Source organism: Rana temporaria, chromosome 2 (assembly GCF_905171775.1).
Source record: "Rana temporaria chromosome 2, aRanTem1.1, whole genome shotgun sequence".
Taxonomy (NCBI): Eukaryota; Metazoa; Chordata; class Amphibia; order Anura; family Ranidae; genus Rana; species Rana temporaria.
This window is the reverse complement of record NC_053490.1, coordinates 383,377,970-383,396,370: the sequence shown is the minus strand read 5'-3', so window position 1 is coordinate 383,396,370 and position 18,401 is coordinate 383,377,970. Positions and strand designations below refer to the sequence as shown.

At 42.2% G+C, this 18,401-nt stretch overlaps 1 protein-coding gene across 1 annotated transcript; it reads left to right on the top strand.

The window, feature by feature from the left end:
• Nucleotides 1-1,089: 1,089 nt before the first annotated feature.
• On the top strand, nt 1,090-17,833 carry SLC30A2 (solute carrier family 30 member 2). The gene is made up of 8 exons (XM_040337899.1): nt 1,090-1,300; nt 6,646-6,860; nt 10,772-10,918; nt 12,109-12,262; nt 13,720-13,927; nt 15,202-15,307; nt 15,410-15,544; nt 17,266-17,833. The coding sequence occupies exons 1-8, from the start codon at nt 1,257-1,259 to the stop codon at nt 17,409-17,411; spliced, it is 1,155 nt and encodes a 384-aa protein (XP_040193833.1). The 5' UTR covers nt 1,090-1,256; the 3' UTR covers nt 17,412-17,833.
• The last annotated feature ends 568 nt before the right edge of the window (nt 17,834-18,401 follow it).

Below are 18,401 nucleotides of genomic sequence, written 5' to 3'. Positions count from 1 at the left end.
TCTTTATTGCAAATATCTCCTAAACCGTGTAGGTTTATGAGATATTTGTTGCACCTACGGGTAAGTCTTAATCTAGGCTTAACTGTAGGTCAAAGTGGTCTGTAAGGGTTTACAAGCACTTAACGCTCCACAACCGCCTACCAGAGCATTTGGGAGGTGTTACCATAGACTTCAATGGGAGGCGTTGAAAGGCTTCAAACGCTTCCCAGGCTTCAATTGAAGCGACGTGACGCTAACGCTTAGACCCCTTTCACACTGAGGAGTTTTTCAGGCAGTTTAACGCTAAAAATAGCGCCTAAATACCGCCTGAAAAATTCCTGCCCTGCGGTCTCAGTGTAAAGCCGGAGTGCTTTCACACTGAAGGGATGTGCTGGAGGGACCGCTCCAAAAGTTCTGCCAGCAGCATCTTTGGAGCGGTGCGTTTACCGCTTCTCCACCGCTCCTTCCCATTGAAAACAATGGGACACCACGGTAATACCGCTGGCAATGTGCCTCTGCAGAGGGGCATTGCCAGCAGTATTAACCCTTTTTCACCCGCTATCGGTGTTAAAACAGCACCGCTAGCGGCCGAATACTGCCGCAATTCCGACGGTACCGCACCTCCCCCCCCCCCCCATGTGAAAGGGGCCTTAGTGCGTACAGCACAATGTGCTGTCTATTGTATCTTGTGCAAACGCCTGCTCTTAATACCAGTGTGAAGCCCAGCCTTAAAACGCCCATGCAAACCCCTGAAAAATTGCCCAAATCAACTCTTGAAAACGCGACGCTCAGCTGCGAATGCAGCGTAAAAGGGGAACAGGCACAAATAATACCCTGTGTCGGCAACTGGCTGCCAAACACAACCCATTCAAGCGAACGGGGGTGCGCAAAGCGTGTTGCGCCATTATTTTATGGGGTAAAAACTGGCAGTGAGGAGGCGACATGACTTTTTAGAGGGGGTTGCCACAAGTGTGTGAGGGAAGGGGCTCAGTAATGACATAGGAGGGGGTTTGTGTCAGCACAGGTAATAGTGTGGTGTGTGTGGGCCATGCTGAGGTACAGGCATGGAGGGCTCCGTGTGCAGCGCTGATTGGTGGGAGGGTGAGCCCGCTGCACACAGGGGGGTCTCTGGCTTCTACACGGGAGGCGCTGTTCGGGAATTCCGAGGCTTTTGCAGCCGGCTCTTTGCACCCGGCGCTCCATTCACACGAACTCCCCCCTAGGAGATAAAGAGAGCGAGAGAGACACAGCGCTGAGTATATCCCCAGGAGACCAGGATGGAAGGAGACGAGACGCTGCACCTCATCAAAGGAGACTCACGGTGAGAACTTCCCACAGTCCCAGCACTTCCCATTCATCTCCTCCACACCTGCTGAGCACCGTGCATGTTGTGTGTAACCCCCACCTCCACCATGTGTGGCCCACTCCACACTACTTCTCTTCATTATGTATGGAGACCACAGCAATGCTCTCCATAGATTCCTAACAACTGAAACTTTGCTATGGGCAACTAGTCTTTGCTAGTCTAGTCAACCCACTGAGATATATTTTCATTTGTTATATATATATATATATATATATATATATATATTCAGGGCACATTCATGCACAATGGAGAGCTGCCGCAGCGCTTTGCACTCTTTTGTGTGTGTTTTTTGTATGAACTTTATTTAAAGTTTACAAAACATACACTTCAATCACGGCTACGCATACCTGTGCAATGCGCTACGTTGCTGTACATTTTGTTTAAGACCCCCCCCCCCCCTTCACACTGGGGCCACGGCGCGTCAGTAGTAAAGCGGCGCTTAACCATTGTTTTTGGCAGCGCTGCAACACGGCTCTTTCAACCCTTTTGTTCGGCTGAAAAAGCGCCGCTAAAACTCAGTGGCGCTTTACTGCTGGCCCCAGTGTGAAAGGGGGTCTTAAACAAAATGTACAGCAACGTAGCGCATTGCACAGCTATGCAAAGCCGTGAACAAATACGTTTTGTAAACTTTAAATAAAGTTTATACAAAAAACGCACATAAGAGAGCAAAGCGCTGCGTCCGCTCTCCATTGTGCGTGAATATGCCCAGAATTAAATAAAAAATTATAATATAAAATTGCAGGCGCTGCAGCAGCGCTGCCTGTTCATTTCCAATAGGCCAGGGGCGTTTTGGTAACAGTGTATACAGCGCTTCTGCACCACCCCACAGACGCTGCTTGCAGGACTTTTTTTTCCCGTTTCCCCGTCCTGCAAGCGCACCATCCCCAGAGGAACCAAAGAGGAACAGGACCCTTTTCCGATGCCGACCTCGGCCGCCCCCCGGAGCTGTGTGAACTGGCTCTATTAAGAGCCAGTCAGTTTCCTATCATGTGAATTGGATGCGTGTAAACTTGCATCCAATTCGCATGAGGCCTGGTTCACACCTATGCATTTTTTTAGTGCGTATTCAGTTTTGCAGAAACACTACAGTCCATTTAACATGGTTTCCTATGGATGTAGTTTACATCTGTGCATTTTATGGAAAGGCCCAGGGACTTTTTTCTATTTTTTTTGTTCCATAGGCTTCAATGGATCAAAAGTGTGTTTTGAAAAATGCACATGGAGTATGTAAACTGCAACCTGCATAGGTGTGAATCAGGCCTTGGGCTCCATTCACACTAATGCTTTTTTTGATGCATTTTGCAGAAATGCAGGGACATTTTTTAACATGGTTTCCTATGGAACGTGTTCACATCAATGCTTTGTTGTGCCTCTGCGTTTTTGGAAAGGGTCGGGGACTTTTTTTCCTGCAAAAAGCAGCGTTTTGCATGCAATAGAATTCAATGGACCCGCATCCAAAACGTACTGCGTTTTTTGCCGCGATTTGCGTTTTTTTTTTTTAACCTGTTTATAGCTGGTTGTAAAAAAATTAAAATTGATGTAAAAAAAATTAAAACGAAAATCGCGGCAAAAACGCAAGTCAAAAAACGCAGCAAGCACCGCAAAAACGCTCAAAAGCAACATGCATAGGTGTGAATCGAGCCTAAGTGTGAACCCGGCCTTAGCCAATTGAAAGCACAGGGGTGGACTACAGGAAATGCATGAAAACCCTTGATGTATGGATTTTCAGGTGTTCCCGTTCAAGACTTTGGGGCCAGAAACATCCAGTTTTGACTCCAAAAGCAGTTCAAATAACTTTTGGAGCACCAGGCGACGAGCTATAGGTGCTTGTAGGTGAAGAGCCTGTAAGGATTTTGGTTGTTGAGTGCTCTAGACTAGCACAGGTGTCAAACACAAGGCCTGTGGGCTGAATCCGGCCCTCCAGGTCATTTCATGTGGCCCTCGCACCTCTCCTGCAGCTGCAGGAAAGCTCCAGCCCTCCTCCTGGTCCTACTCCAGACCCTTACTTTCTGCTTTCAAGCAATGCATCCAGCTTCTTCCCAGCAGCAGCATAAGGAAAGGGGGTACACTGTGATGTAAGAGAGAGTGGGGGGACTCAACTTCTGATGGTGGAGTGGCTATTGACATCTAATGTAAAGGGGGGGGGGGGATGCTCTGGACATCTAATCTTGCAGATAAAACCGGCCCATTTGAGGACAATCGTAATGCTGATGCGGCCCACGATGAAATGGAGTTTGACACCCCTGCTCTAGAGCTTCAGAACAGCTCAGGTGTGAATGGGGCCTGAGGCTCCATTCACACTTGGCGTTTTGGGATCTCGGGCAGAATTACTGCAAAAGTGCCTGCAGTCTTGAAATGCACTACAAGCACAAACCTCGGGTTCATTATTTTCAGCGGCACCTAAAACGCAGTGTGGTTATTCCCTGATTGTCACACAATTGCAGCAAAGCGCAGTGCGTGAAGCTTGTTGCCCCAAAAAGGATCAGGAGCTTCTTTTGCGCTGCAAGCTTCATGTGATGCGATTTGCCATGCTTGCAAAACTGCACCGCGTTTTAGGTGCCATTGAAAAGAATGGCACCTGAGCCATGTGTTTTGCGACTGAAGTGTGTTTTGAGACCTTGGGCAGAATTGCTACGAGTGTAAGTGTGAATAGAGCCTGGTACACACTATCAGGTGTTTTTTTTTTCTCTACTCCATTCAAACACTTAAAACTCGAAAATACGTTTTGGCACTACTTTTGTAGCTTGATTTTGATGGATTGGTGCATTTTTGAAGTCGCTGAAAGCAGAAACACACAGCAATAAATGCTGTAACAGATGATCGTTTTCTTATTTGGCTAATACAAAAACGCCAAAGCTCCTTGGAAAAGGCTGTACAAAAATACGCAACAAAACACCCCGAAAAACATGATGCTCAGTCATGGATGCAGCCTGAAGAAAATCTAGGCTGAGCAAGTATGGAGGGTGCCGCTGACCCTTCTCAGTGGAATTCTTTTTCCCTGGTGTCTCTGCTGATCCTCTCTCTCCAGTACTTTCTGTGTTTTTGACTTCTGAACAAGTAAACAGGTTTTACTTCTTTCCAAACTTCGTAATCTGCATGCTTGTTATGGACAGCCGGTACGGGCTACTTAATGAAAACAATGCGCTTCCTATGTGACCGATGCTTCTCTCAATAGTAGCTTGAGAGTGATGACCGTTTAAAAAAAAAAAAAATTGTCCCTGCAAAAAAAAGACTTTATATCCTGAAAACTTTGCTCTTTACCAGAACAAATGTTTTAAGCCCCAGTGAATTGTAGGAAGGGCTTTAAGGGGTAGGGTTTTATTATACCTGAGCCTATGCTGCTTTGGGCCAGGAGTGCAAAGTTCAGGGGCCAAGATTGCATAAACCAGAGAGCAAAGGACAGGAGTCCTCCAGTCTGACACCCACCCATCAAGGCATATTGTTATTTGCTTAACTCCTCCCCAAGAGCCAGTCCACCGCTTTCATCAGGCACTTGAGAGAAATAGGCAGAATACTGTTGTGTTTTCAGGAGGCTAAGGGGTCAATTTACAAAGCTTTACCACATGCGATAAGGGTATCATTACTTATTTGCATACATTATCGCATGCAGTAAAGTAAGTTCAGTTCACAAAAAGACCATTTATGTGGTAATTACGGTAAAAAATAAATGTGCCGGTAAATGCTGCATAAAAAGCTCTTAAGTCCAATTCACAAATAAGCATTAAAAAGCATTCGATAATTACCACCAGGGTTTAGCTATGAGCGGGGAAGCCCGCTGACAGCTGATAAGTCATCGGTTGTTAAGGACGTGGCGGCCAGCTTCCCGGCGCGCTCCTTAGCAACCAGCTCAATGCAGTAAATTACTGAATTAACTGATGCAGTAATTACTGCCCAATCGAGCAAATACTGCATGCAATACTTAACTACACATGCTTAGTGAATTGAACATTTGCACAATTGTTGCCACATGCAGTATTTTACCACATAGGATTGGCCGTTGTACAGCACCCTGCTGGCCCCTTCTACCAGCCATGATTTGCTTATAATATTGTATAAAGTGCAGTGATCTAGTATTAACAACACTGGATCTAACAAGGTATGCAATGAAAATCTGAACAATTTGGGGTATGTGGCAGCCAGAAGTTTTTACTTGCTGCACATTAGATGCAGCTCCTACTTCATGTTGAACAGTGGTGTTTAGTTCCAATATACTCAAGCTGTAATTCAATCTACTCATTTTTCATCTGTTATTTGAGATGGCACACAACAGTTTTGGTCTAGGCCAGGGGTGCCCAACCTTTTGAAGAGCGAGGGCCACTTAAGCAACTTGGTAACCAGTCGTGGGCCAGAATGAACGGAGCGTGCGGATGACAGGTCACGGCTATTCTATAGGCCCTCCGATCTGTCCAGAAGGAAGGGGACAAATTCCCTTCTGTTTTTTTTTTTTTTTTTGCGGATTGGAGGTAGGCGTGCGTAAGCGGGCAAAAGTCTGTTTACATCTGCCTCTCTATAGAGGTGAATTGAGGATAAAATTGGGTCGGGCCGATTGTGTGAAAAGGGCCTAAGACTGCTTTCACGCTGATGTGCTGCAGTTTGCCCACACCGCGGGTGCAGCGTACTGCACCTGTGTCTATCCTGTGGGTTAGCTGAACTTTGCCATAGACTCCGCCTATGGCAAAAGTTGGCGCTGTACAGGAAGCATTGGCTTATGGGGCACTACTCTGCTGACGCTTTCTTCCTCTACCACCAGCTTCATTCGCAACACTAATGCTGTGGTATGGATGGTCGGCAACCTGCGATCTGGGCTTGCCAACCCCCCATTCCAGAGCAGGAGGTTGCGGGCCACATCAGAGGGCTCTGCGGGCCACTCGTTGGCCACCCCTGGTTTAGGCTTTCATAGTTTCTCAATCAATTATACTCTAATTATTGCTATATTATTTTGCACTTCATTCCTGTGAACTGTCTGTGATTAGGTCTCTTGTTTTATTTGTCTTCAGCAATTTGAGAACTTGCCAGTTGTCTATGTAATGCATTCCTTCTGTGTAAGCTATATTGAAAAAGCCTTGTCTTTTCTATTCCTTTGAATATATACAATACAGGTGCATGATTTTGTCAGCATTGGTGTTTGTTATGCCCATTTCAATGCTAATAACTATTTTGAATTTAAAAAAAATTGTTTAGTTAGGAGGATGGGGGGAGGAACCAAGGAAGGCAAATTTATAAGTAGATCAGACTTCAGCTTTAAGGACAATGTGCCCCTTTTTTTACCAATTTATATTAAATATGTCTATTTTTACTAGGTCGTACTCTGGAGTCCCTAGGAATGATTTCCGGGGCCCTGTGTTCACCTATGTGTCAGACCTGAATGACATTGAACTGGGTCACCAAGGGAATAAACACTGTCACTCACATCGGTCTCAGGAAGAATGGCAGAACACAGAAAAGGAACGTGCCAGGAGGAAACTATATGTGGCATCTTGTGTCTGCCTGCTGTTCATGATTGGAGAAGTTATAGGTGAGAAACCTGTGGGATTTGTGTTGCATTTCCATATAGGCTGTACCTTTCTTTTTAAATTTGTGTTAGAGAAAATTGAGTACTGTCCGTGATACTCTTTATTTGCACCAACATATACATTTTCACAAACATAAATTTGTGATAAAATTCTTAACCATTTCAATACAGGACACTTTTACCCCCTTACTGCCCAGGACAATTTGCGCAGTCATGCAATACTGTACCCAAACAAAATTTTCATCATTTTGTTCACACAAATAGAGCTTTGTTTTGGTGGTATTTAATCACCACTGTATTTTTTTAATTTTTTGCTAATTGAAAAAGGACTGATTTGGAAAAAAACAAACATGATTTTCTTGGTTACCGTTAAGAAAAATGTTGCAAATAAATAGTTCTTCATAAGTTTAGCGCACACTGTATTCTGTTACGTTTCTTTGGTGAAAATAACCCAAATCAGTGTATATTTGGTCTGTAGGAAAGTTGGTACAAAAACTATGGTATATACAGTATCTGAAAATTGACTAATCCTGATGTACTGACAGGCTATCATTTCTTGAGTCCCTTAAAGTGGTTGTAAAGGCAGACGTGTGTGTGTGTGTGTGTTTTTTTGTTTTGTTTTGTTTTTTAACCTTAATGCATTCTATGCACTAAGATAAAAAGCCTTCTGTGTGCAGCAACCTTCCTCTGCCCCCCAACCCTTACCCGAGGTCCCTCTCTGTCCAGCGATGTCCATGAGTGTCTCAATCAGTGGAGAGAGGGGGCAGGGCCAGGTCAGAGCTCTGTGTCTGAATGGTCACAGGGAGCTGTGACTCAGCTTGGATGCCCCCATAGCAAGCTGCTTGCTGTGGGGACACTGAACAGGAGGGAGGGGCCAGGATCACAGAAGAGGGAAACCCACTGCAACAGAGCAGGAAAGTATAACATGAGATAGATGTTAGATAGAGATAGAGAGATATCTATCTATATATCTATATCTATATCTATATCCATCTCATTATAGGGAAAAAGCTGCGCCTTTACAATTACTTTAAATGTCAGTACAGTAGAAAGGCCCCACTCCCAAATGACCCCTTTTTGGAAAGTAGACAGTTCAAGGTATTTATTAAAAGGCATGGTGGTGTTTTTTTGTAGTTGTAATTTTTTTGGAAAATGAAGAAAACAATGCACTGTAACCAGTACAGTGACTGGTGACCATATGGAGAAAAAAAAAAAAAGTTGTGTTGCGCTACTCTGGGGAAGTGATTAGGATTTTTTTTACTTTGTTTGCTCATAGCAGGTAATTACACTTTCTATATGCAAGCATTTAATTCAATGAAACTGAATCTTTCAGTTTGTTTTGTTATTGGTCAAAGCTAATCAAATGGTACAAATGGGCTGTGATTGACCCTGTCTGTAACATGTGATCACATTGACCAATCGCAGCTAGCAACATAATGGATGGCATGAAAGGAAGCCATTCATTGTGTACAACTGTCATGTGACCTGCTGTCATGGATCGCATGGTACCAGCAGCGAGCCGGTAGATTGTCCAATCATTGGCTGTGTCCCGTGGACACAGCTGGTGACAGATTGCGCTGCGATCGGCACTTCCTGACAGGATGCCATATGACGTCCAGTTAGGATGGGAAAGCACCTGCCTGGCCATCATTTGATCATATGCTGGGTGGAAGTGATTAAGTCAAAGGTCACCCATATGGATTGACATCATAGGTGGAGAGACTAATTTTCAAATAGGTTACAGTCAGGGATCAGGGAGAAATTCTGCTTCTGAAGTTCCCCTGCCTATGTTATGTGCTCCAGGAGAGATGGTCAAAATCTTTTGTTGCAATATGCATGAAGTAATATATGAATGGTAGCTGTAAATTATATAGTTAAAGCGGAGGTTCACACTAAAAATCACCTATATACCATTACATCCAGTATACTGCTGACCTCTACAGTATGCTGGTATTTTTTTTTTTTTTTTTTTCGCTGTACTTACCGTCTTATAGTTCTTTTCACCCGGCTCCGAGTTCTCACTCCCGCATGTAGGCGTTCCTATGAAGAGGCGTAGATGATTGACGTGCGGGTAAGGCACGTCACCCGTTCCGAAAATAGACGAACTAGGACTTCTATACTGCGCCTGCCGTGTAGAGCTGACTGCCCAGGCGCCGTATAAAGCCGAGTCCCAGTTCGTCTATTTTCGTGACACGCCTTACCCGCACGTCAATCCTCTACGCATCTTCATAGGAACACCTACTCCCCAGGGTAGTGAGAACCCGGAAGCCGGGTGAAAAGAACTATAAGAAGGTATGTACAGCGGAAAAAAAAAGGATTAACCTCCGCTTTAAGACCTTAAAGTAATACTAAACACATGCCTTTTAATTTACATTATCCCTTCTCTTTATGTACTATATATGAATGATGGCACTGTATTTATTTTAAGAGAAATCAAAGTACCCTTTTTTTCATAATATTTTTACAGCCATCCTGTGACCCAGCTCTTTCCCAGCCTGTCTGCTGGTCACAAGTTCAAGAAAAAAAACAAAAAACAGCCTTCGGAATCCAGAGGAAACATACACAATAATAAATGTTTTTTAAATTCTCATACAAATATGTATTTGAACTTGGCTGCTTTATTGAAAGCCACGCAGGGAGATTGGTTATTGTAACTCGGCACACAGATCGTCCCTGACTGTCTAAGTATCGGGTCAAGCATCAGAGCATTTGCATGAGTACAAGTTCTCGGTATCGGCTACGATACTAGTATCGGTATTGGTGCAACCCTACCCTTAATAATCAATTTTGAGTTTGCACCATTTTGTGCTAGCAGCTACTGTAGTTGTGGTGTTGCTGTAGCGCAACCCACGTATCTATATTTATTGTTGTAATCTGCTCTACCTGCAGAAGCCAAGCTGCTGGCTATTTACTTGAATACATCCCGCAGCATATGCTGCATCGGATGTGGGATTACATGGAAAAGACTGCGCACCCCCCAAAATAATCAGTTTCTTGCTCTCGCTTTTCTCCTGCGTTTACTGTTGTGCTGCACTGTATGACACTGGAAATAACATTATTCTGTATGGTGCCCATTCATATCAAAGCAGCTGCTGCTTATTTTTGAAATGGTGCAGGCACTTCTTTGGTGCAGTTGCAGCATGCTTTCTGCCCCAGATACTTCAAAGGGCGCTTATTTAAACGATGCATGTATATGCAATTTTAGGACACAGCGTGCTGATCAGCAGTGGATCCCCTTCCATTTGTCTTTTATCGGATTGGAGGTAGGTGCTGCACAAGTCAGTTTACATCCACCGGTCCATAGAGACCATTTGAGCATGTCTGCCTGAAAAACGGACGTGCGAAAGGGTCTTGTACATATGTTTCACCTGACAAATGGTTAAAGTATTTTCAGCGGACATTTGTTAATTCACCAAAAGTTCTGAGAATCTTTGTACTAAAGTTCGTACAAATATATGTTTGATCTACCATTGTATGGCCAGCTTAAGTTCCAGAGAAAGCTAAAATTGGACAGAATCTTCTAGAGGTTCTTGCAGCAGGTGGAGGGGAAGGGGATGTGGGGGTTAAGAGATGAACAGCCTGCTATTTGTGCTATTTAATGAATAAAGATTCATTCCCTGTTTTAAACCTCAACCAGAGCTGTGTGTCTCGTTTCTGGGGGGAATTCTTATCGGTCGTTTTCGTTTGCCTGATTGTGGAGTGTCGATAAGCTGTCTTGGGTGGAATGGAATATCGTGAACGGATTTAACCCCTGTCCCATTTGGGGTTCCGTTACAATTGTGCTTTTGCTTGTGCCTTTGTCTAAAGTATGGGCTAATTTTTTTTATATTTGCCTTCTTTATTATGTTTTTTGAATAAAAAGAGCAATTAATCATTGACACCCTTCTTAATGTTTTTTAAACTTTATTTCACAGGCGGCTACTTTGCACACAGTTTGGCAATCATGACAGATGCTGCTCACCTTCTGACAGATTTTGCAAGCATGATGATAAGTTTATTTGCTCTTTGGATGTCGTCCCGTCCAGCCACAAAAACAATGAATTTTGGTTGGCATCGAGCAGGTACTTTCCATTAGGAAATAGTAAGATAGTGGTGTTGGTGGGACTTTGGCTAATGGCACAGTTAGGCCTTATTCACACATGCCATTTAGTGTCAGCACGTTCCTGCATCTGAATTCTTAGGTGGTTGCAGATGCTAAACCTGTAAAAAGCAATGGTGTGACCGCGTCATACAAAAAAAACACAGGTTGAGGGCAACTGACATTGGTCCAAACACAGTGATGCCCCAAGCAAACGCCACATACCAAATTAATGTAGTGTCACTCTAGTCTCTGTACTGCATATGAGCAAAAAATTCCCACTAGAGTAGTGGAGGGACTGTCCATGTGAGTGACACAGCATACAGTGTTAGGATTAATAGGTTAAACAATCAATTGAAAATCATGTCCTCCAAATGGAGAAAGATCATATAGCAGCAGGCTGGATGTGTACCCGAATGCCACTGGGCAGCATGGTCAATGGATATGGCAACTCAAACAAAAGGTTGACAAAAACAGAACTAAAACATGTAACATAAAACAATCGTCCTTCTGCCTTGCGATCCTGCGGTGCATGATAATGCATGATAATAATGCCTATAAGACAATCTGTAAAGGATCTCAGTGACTCTCACTGTGGACATACGGTGACACATCAACTGGCTTCTATCGAGGAGGATGACTGAGAACTGATATTTTGGGCAAACCAAGCATATCATGCGATCACCATATATCGGCTGACATGCTATATAAATGAGGAGGGAGTGGAGCCCATATTACAGTCTATGGTGTTTGGGTAATAAATCATCCTCCATTTGGAGGACATGATGCATGATCTTTTAAATATAATATATGCTGTGTTACTCATATGGTCAGTCCTTCTCCACTCTCTAGTTTTCTTTTTGCTCATATGACAGCGATGTCGGCTGTCTGAGACTTTTCAATGTAATTGCACGTGGCACAATTACCTGCGGTTACAGACACTCACAACTGTCTACAACTACCTGTGAATCTAGCCTAGGAGTACGCTGGATTCTTGCCACAGTTGGCACTAATCGCGTGTAAATAAGGCCTTGGGTAGGCATTTGGGTACTGAACCACTATATAAAGTGAAGCTGATGGTGGGGATACTAAGAATGCAGTGCTTTCTGTCCTTGTGTAGACTGTATCAACTGATTGCTGTGCTCGCCTAAATTGTATTCATTTCATTTATAGAAATCCTGGGAGCCCTGGTATCTGTCCTTTCCATCTGGGTAGTAACTGGAGTCCTAGTGTATTTAGCTGTGGAACGAATCATTTCAGGAGACTATGAAATTGAAGGCGAAGCAATGCTGATCACCTCTGGATGTGCAGTAGCTGTTAATCTCATGTATGTAAACCAATAGCGGTTCTTTTGTCTAAGTACTAAACATGCTTGTAAACTGGTACTTTTACTCGGACGTTGTGATCTTGACCATCGTCTTATCCAATGTCTATAGTAGCTGCTGCTACCAATCACAAAAGAAATGAAGCTCTTCCAATTTTGAGGCTGCATATCTGATTGTGATCGAGTGAAAACAAACATGTGGCCCCACAAAACGGCACAATTCGCCTGTTAGAGCCTATTTTGATAATTTACTGCATCCCCTCCCTGCAGAATGAGAAAGAGAGCCAGTGTGTTATAGGCCTGATTCACATGGAGCATACTATGGTTTACGCCTTTACAGGGATGTACAGTTGTACAGCGCACCACACAGAGGTCATATTGGGAGCAGCAGCTGTGTCTGTGCAGCTACTGTGTCCCAATTAACATCAATGGGACTTCCTGTATGGGGATGCACAGAACACCTGTAAACAAGACCCCGAATTGATGTACGCTATAGTGTGGCCTTTGTGAACAAGGCCATAATCGGAATGATTATTTGGAGTGCAGCCCCAGGGAAGGTAGCAGCTATCGCCCCCCCCCCCCCCCCCCCCCATATTTTTTTTTTTTTTAAATCGACATGCATAAGGAGTACAATGGGCACAGGCAATCTGCCCTGTTGGCATTGTCTACCCCATCGGGCATCCTTCCTTAGAGATTACAAGCAGGGGCACAGCTATGACTAAACCGCTATCCTCTTCCTGTAAAGGTTGTAACTGGGTCCCCTGGACAGCCTCTTGGATTTAGGCTCCCTGGCTTCTATTACTCCCTGCCTCCAAATCCCCCACATTCCTTATTTATTTTTGCTGCTGTGATTCAACTTCCTGTTGGAGGGTGGCTGCATTTGTTCTCCATTATCCACTGTATGTAGGAATGTATCCACCTTCTGTTGCCTTCTCTGGATTTGGGCTAGGGACAATGGGAGGTGTAGTGTTCATAGAGCAGTGCACAGAACTACAACTAACGTACTGCTTGTTCCATACAAATGGAAGTAAGAGGGAAAGGAGAGGTTTTGTGTGCTCGCAGAGGACAGTACAAGAAGTAAAAAAAAGCACAGTAAGAAATATATATGACATGGCTTTAAGTAGTGGGTGTCTTTATAGATTCTTTTTAGAGAATAAGGATATTGTTTAGAGTCACTTGAAGTAAAGATTTGGCAAAACCCAGCCAACAGGCTCTATTTTGGAACTTGTGACAGCTTCTTTGAAAACTTAACCAAGAGAAGAATATGTATAATCTGAATTAAAGTTTTTAAGCTAGAAGTCCTTTAAATACTCTTCGTTTTTTGATTCAATAGAGCTTTAAACTCCTCTTTATCAATGCTTGAATTGCATTTTTTTATTATTTTGGAAAGACTAATTTGTATTATGTCTATTTTTGCTTAATCTAAAATTAACATACCAGTATTTAATTTTTTTATGCAGAATGGGGTTGACATTGCATCAAACTGGACATGGACACAGTCATGGAAGTTCCGGTTCTCACGAACACAGTCATGGAAGTTCTGGTTCTCACGAACACAGCCATGGAGAGCTAAATAACCCTAGTGTCCGAGCCGCCTTTATTCATGTCGTAGGAGATTTACTACAAAGTCTTGGAGTCCTTGTTGCTGCCTATGTAATTTATTTCAAGGTAACCTACTACCAACATTTTTAAATCTTCATACATTTGCGTCATTTTAAATGTACTCTCTGAAATTAATAGATTAAAGGATAAGTTCACTTTAAAAATAAATAAATGAATGCACATCTTTTTTGCAGTTAAAAAAAAATGTGCGTGTTTTATTTTTTTTTTGTATTTTTTTTTCTCCACTAGGTGCCTGGAATGCATTGCACCCATGATCAGTAGATTGTGGATGCCCTGTAGACTTGTCCATGTATCTGTCTTCTCATAATTCGTACGAGCATACAGGAAGAATGAATGAACTACCAGAGCGCTCAACAGTGCCATAGTAGCTCATTGAAACTACAAGCTGACAGCCACAAAGGCTGTCGGGACTTGTAGTTTCCCATTCAGAGGACTGTGAATGAATGACCTGGCCAGGTGGGCAGAGCCCGGCACGGCCCCTCATTCTCTTATTCCTCCTTTTTTTTTTTTTTTTTTTTTTTTACCGTGTCAGCGGGCACCCGAAGAAGATACCTGCTCGTTGTCACTGGAAAGGGGTGGGGAGAGGCTTCAGCTGCTGGAACATATTACATGTTCCACCCTAAATACAGGTGGAGCATGTAACATGTTCCAAAATGTGAACTTATCTTTTAAAGCCCAGCTCCAGGCAAAACAACGAATTTTGAATAGTGTGTGTTTGTCAGATTTTTACTGCTATCTGTGTTCCTATTGGGGATTTGTCCTTGGCTTTCAATTGATGACAAGAATTAATGAGAAATCTCTTCAAAAGGGGGGGGGAGGCTTCCAATAGTATATTAAAAACACCAAAAGGAAGCAAATAGGTTCAAGTTTACATAATTATCTATGCCACTCACATGAATTGATTAACTTTTAAAGGTAGGGATCAAGCTTGTGTCACCTGTCTGATATAGTGTTTGCATGTTGACCTGTAACATTTTCCCGAAAGGTGCATCACCGAGTGGATGAAAATAGACAGATGGCCAACAATTCTGTTGATAGAATATCATAATTGTCCATCTGTTGCACAACTAGTTAAATATGTTAGAGGGGAATTATTGACAGGTTGTGCAAAATATTTAACTTGAATGTGAAGTGCTGATGGCCAAACAAAAATGAGTAGGCTTGGGATAAAGGGAGCGTTGACAAACAATGTCTTTTGATATTTAGATGTAGGACTGTTCTATTCTAGATGGTACAGAGAGTACATCATGAGGGTATCCAATGCTGATTTGGTAATATTGATTCTTCTTTCTTTTTTTTTTCTTTTTTTTTTTTTTCAGCCAGAGTATAAAATTATTGACCCTATTTGCACGTTTTTGTTCTCTGTTCTTGTTTTGGCAACAACCTTGACTATTCTCAGAGATGTCCTGCTTGTACTCATGGAGGGTAAGTTTTTGCTAATGGAATCCCAACAACAGAACCAAGAATATGAAACAGTATGTGCGATCCAATAAGATTTTTTTATTTTTATTTTTTTTATTCATACAGGCACTCCCAAAGGTGTGGACTTTAACATGGTAAAGGATACCCTGCTTTCTATAAGTGGTGTAAAGGCTCTTCACAGTCTACATATTTGGGCTCTTACAGTATCTCAGCCTGTCCTTTCTGTTCACATAGCAATAAGTAAGTTGCCAGACAATCTAGGTGTGTGTGTGTGTATGTATGTATGTATGTGTGTGTGTGTGTGTGTGTATGTATGTATATATGTGTATGTGTGTGTGTGTGTGTGTGTGTGTGTGTGTGTGTGTGTATATATATATATATATATATATATATATATATATATATATATATATATAAATTTCTCGTGCTCTCGCGCACTATGCTTTTAGGCCCATTATGGCCTAACAACTCGCAGCATTTTTGTGGACTGAGTGTTGTCGGCCTTCCCATTTGTATTTTTTGCTAAACTTCTCAACTATTTCTACGTTCAGAATTTTACAACATGGAGGCTAATAATTCTGTAGTACAAGATGAAAACTAGGAGGTCTAGTTAGGATAGCGCAGCAAGTTTGCAGAGGACACGGGGCAGCGCCGAAATTCGAACAATATCATTTATCAAATGGGTTTAATAAAATTCATCCAATGGTATAAATGGAACAAAAGGCAGCAAATAGAGGTTACCCTGCACTTTAACAATAAGCTAATGTCAACTTTGCAAGATATTGGAAACCCAGTGTGTGTGTGTGTGTGTGTGTGTGTGTGTTGGGGGTTCTAAGTAATTTTCTAGCAAAATTTTTTTTTATTTTTAACTTGGAAACCAACAAATGTTAGAAAAGGGTTTAGTGTTTACATGGTTAAACTTTCCTCATTTACACACAATGTATTCCTTTGATCTAAAGGACAAATCATTACAATGTTTTTATACTTGGTTCCTCTGCTAAAGAGTGTTGATACTTGGCAGACTGCCCCCTTTTTTTTTCCCCCCTTTTCTTTTGATGGCTGTCTGCTTTAGCAGAGCATAGAAAGATCAGAAAAATACTTTGTCAAGATCGCAAGGGGGAAAAAAATCGTGATAACGATTTTTAATGATTAATAGTGCAGCTCTAACCTCCGGTAATGTCCTGAAAAAGCAGACCTTTTGTCAGAAACGCAGATTGCACTGTACGCCTCTCTCTAAGAAAAGGATTATATGAGATCGTATGGTCATACCACTGGAAATAACATGAACTACTTGGAGAAAAAATTTACACAATGAAACTGATGGCCAATAAAACAAAAATTTGACTCTGTATTTTGTTTATATATGGTTTCAATAAGAAGTATGTGCAATGTATTTATTACAGGTACTTGTATAGCACCATCAATTTATGCAGAGTTTTACATCTTTTTTTATACATTCAAATCATTACCTGGCCCCTAACTCACATTCATACATACACATACTAGGGCCAATTTAGACAGAAGCTAATAAATCTACCAGCATATCTTTTGGCTGGTGAGAAGAAAGCAGAGTACTCAGCAGAAACCTATGCAAGCACAGGGAGAACATTCAAGCTTCATGCGGTGTGTGTGTGTGTGTGTGTGTGTGTGTGTGTGTGTGTGTGTGTGTGTGTGTGTATATATATATATATATATATATATATATATATATATATATATGTATATATGTATGTGTGTGTGTGTGTGTGTATATATGTATATTGTGTGCTACTGTCCCTATTCATTTCTCTTGTTTCCGTTTTGGTCAGTGCATTATGTTGGTGGATTTGAGAAAATGTATAAAATTATATAGAGAAGTTGCCTGTCCAGTTGGATCCCTTTTTAGCGTGTCATTGGTTTAGGATGACTCCTCTCTATACTTGATGGCTCACTGCTTTCCTTGTTTCCTTTTTATATTCCAGATGAAGATGCAGACTCTCAGATGGTACTGAAAGAGGCCAGTTCTCGCCTTCAGAGTAAATTCCACTTCCACACGACTACAATCCAGATAGAAAATTATTCAGAAGATATGAGAGATTGTGAAGAGTGTCAGGACCCAACAGACTAAGGATTACTCGGACCTTTGGGCTATGTACATGAAGTGGTATTCACTTGAACGTGGAGCTGCCTCCTTTTGTGACCACTCCTAAGCAAATGACTGAATGCAGTCTTATGTGGGTGCGGAACTTTGTTTATAGCTTCTGCAGTGGACAGAACTGTACTGGAAATGCATTTCATCCCAGGTCTTTCTTGTACTGGTTTACTCCAGAAGATCAGTTGCAACAACCATCTGTAGTCCACACTTTGCGGATTTTTGCACATAACTATGGCATTGGACTTGTGGTAATTACGACAAAAATAAAACCTTTTATTGATGTTCTCTACAGCTGAAAATTGTGTCTAAAACGTAAAATCAAACCTATTTGAATTGGAACCCCAGTCCAAATTAAAGCGACAAAATGTTCGATTAAAAGATGAATTTAAAAAATGTAGCCTTTTTTCTTTTTTTCAGTCCAGAGCCATCTGCCACAGTACTTGTCTTCCTCCACTAGAGGTCTTCAGTCTTCTGGGTTGAAAGACAATCTGCATCATTCAACCCCCTTGCTCTGACTGGAAGTGTAGCACAGTGACTCGCATGCTCCTTACCAGCATATGAACTAATTGTTTACTCGTGCCTCTTCTTCTTTTTCAACTCTAATGCACATGACCGTTTTTAATGTCCTAGAAAAAAAACAGTTTTTCTCTACGTGATTCTTGTCCAGCCTGCGATCGAGGGAAAAAAAATGCTGGAGCAAAGCGCAGTGACGTACGACGGCACTATAAAGGGGAAGTTCCATTTAGATGGCGCCACCTTTTGGGCTGCTTTTGCTGATTTTGTGTTAGTAAAAGTTTGAGAGACGATTCGCACTTTTCAGTCTTCGTTTTTTTTAGTCTGTTAGTGTGACGAATGTGCTATCTCCATTACAAACGCTAGTTTTACCAGAACGAGTGCTCCGTCTCATAACTTGCTTCTGAGCATGCACTTTTTTTCCCCGTCGTTAAAGCCTACACACGACCA

Coding starts and splice junctions, on each gene's coding strand:
- SLC30A2 (XM_040337899.1), top strand. CDS start 1,257: ATGGAAGGAGACGAGACGCTGCACCTCATCAAAGGAGACTCACG. Junction 13,928..15,201: donor CCTATGTAATTTATTTCAAG/GTAACCTACTAC, acceptor TTTTTTTTTCAG/CCAGAGTATAAAATTATTGA. Junction 15,545..17,265: donor TTCTGTTCACATAGCAATAA/GTAAGTTGCCAG, acceptor TTTATATTCCAG/ATGAAGATGCAGACTCTCAG.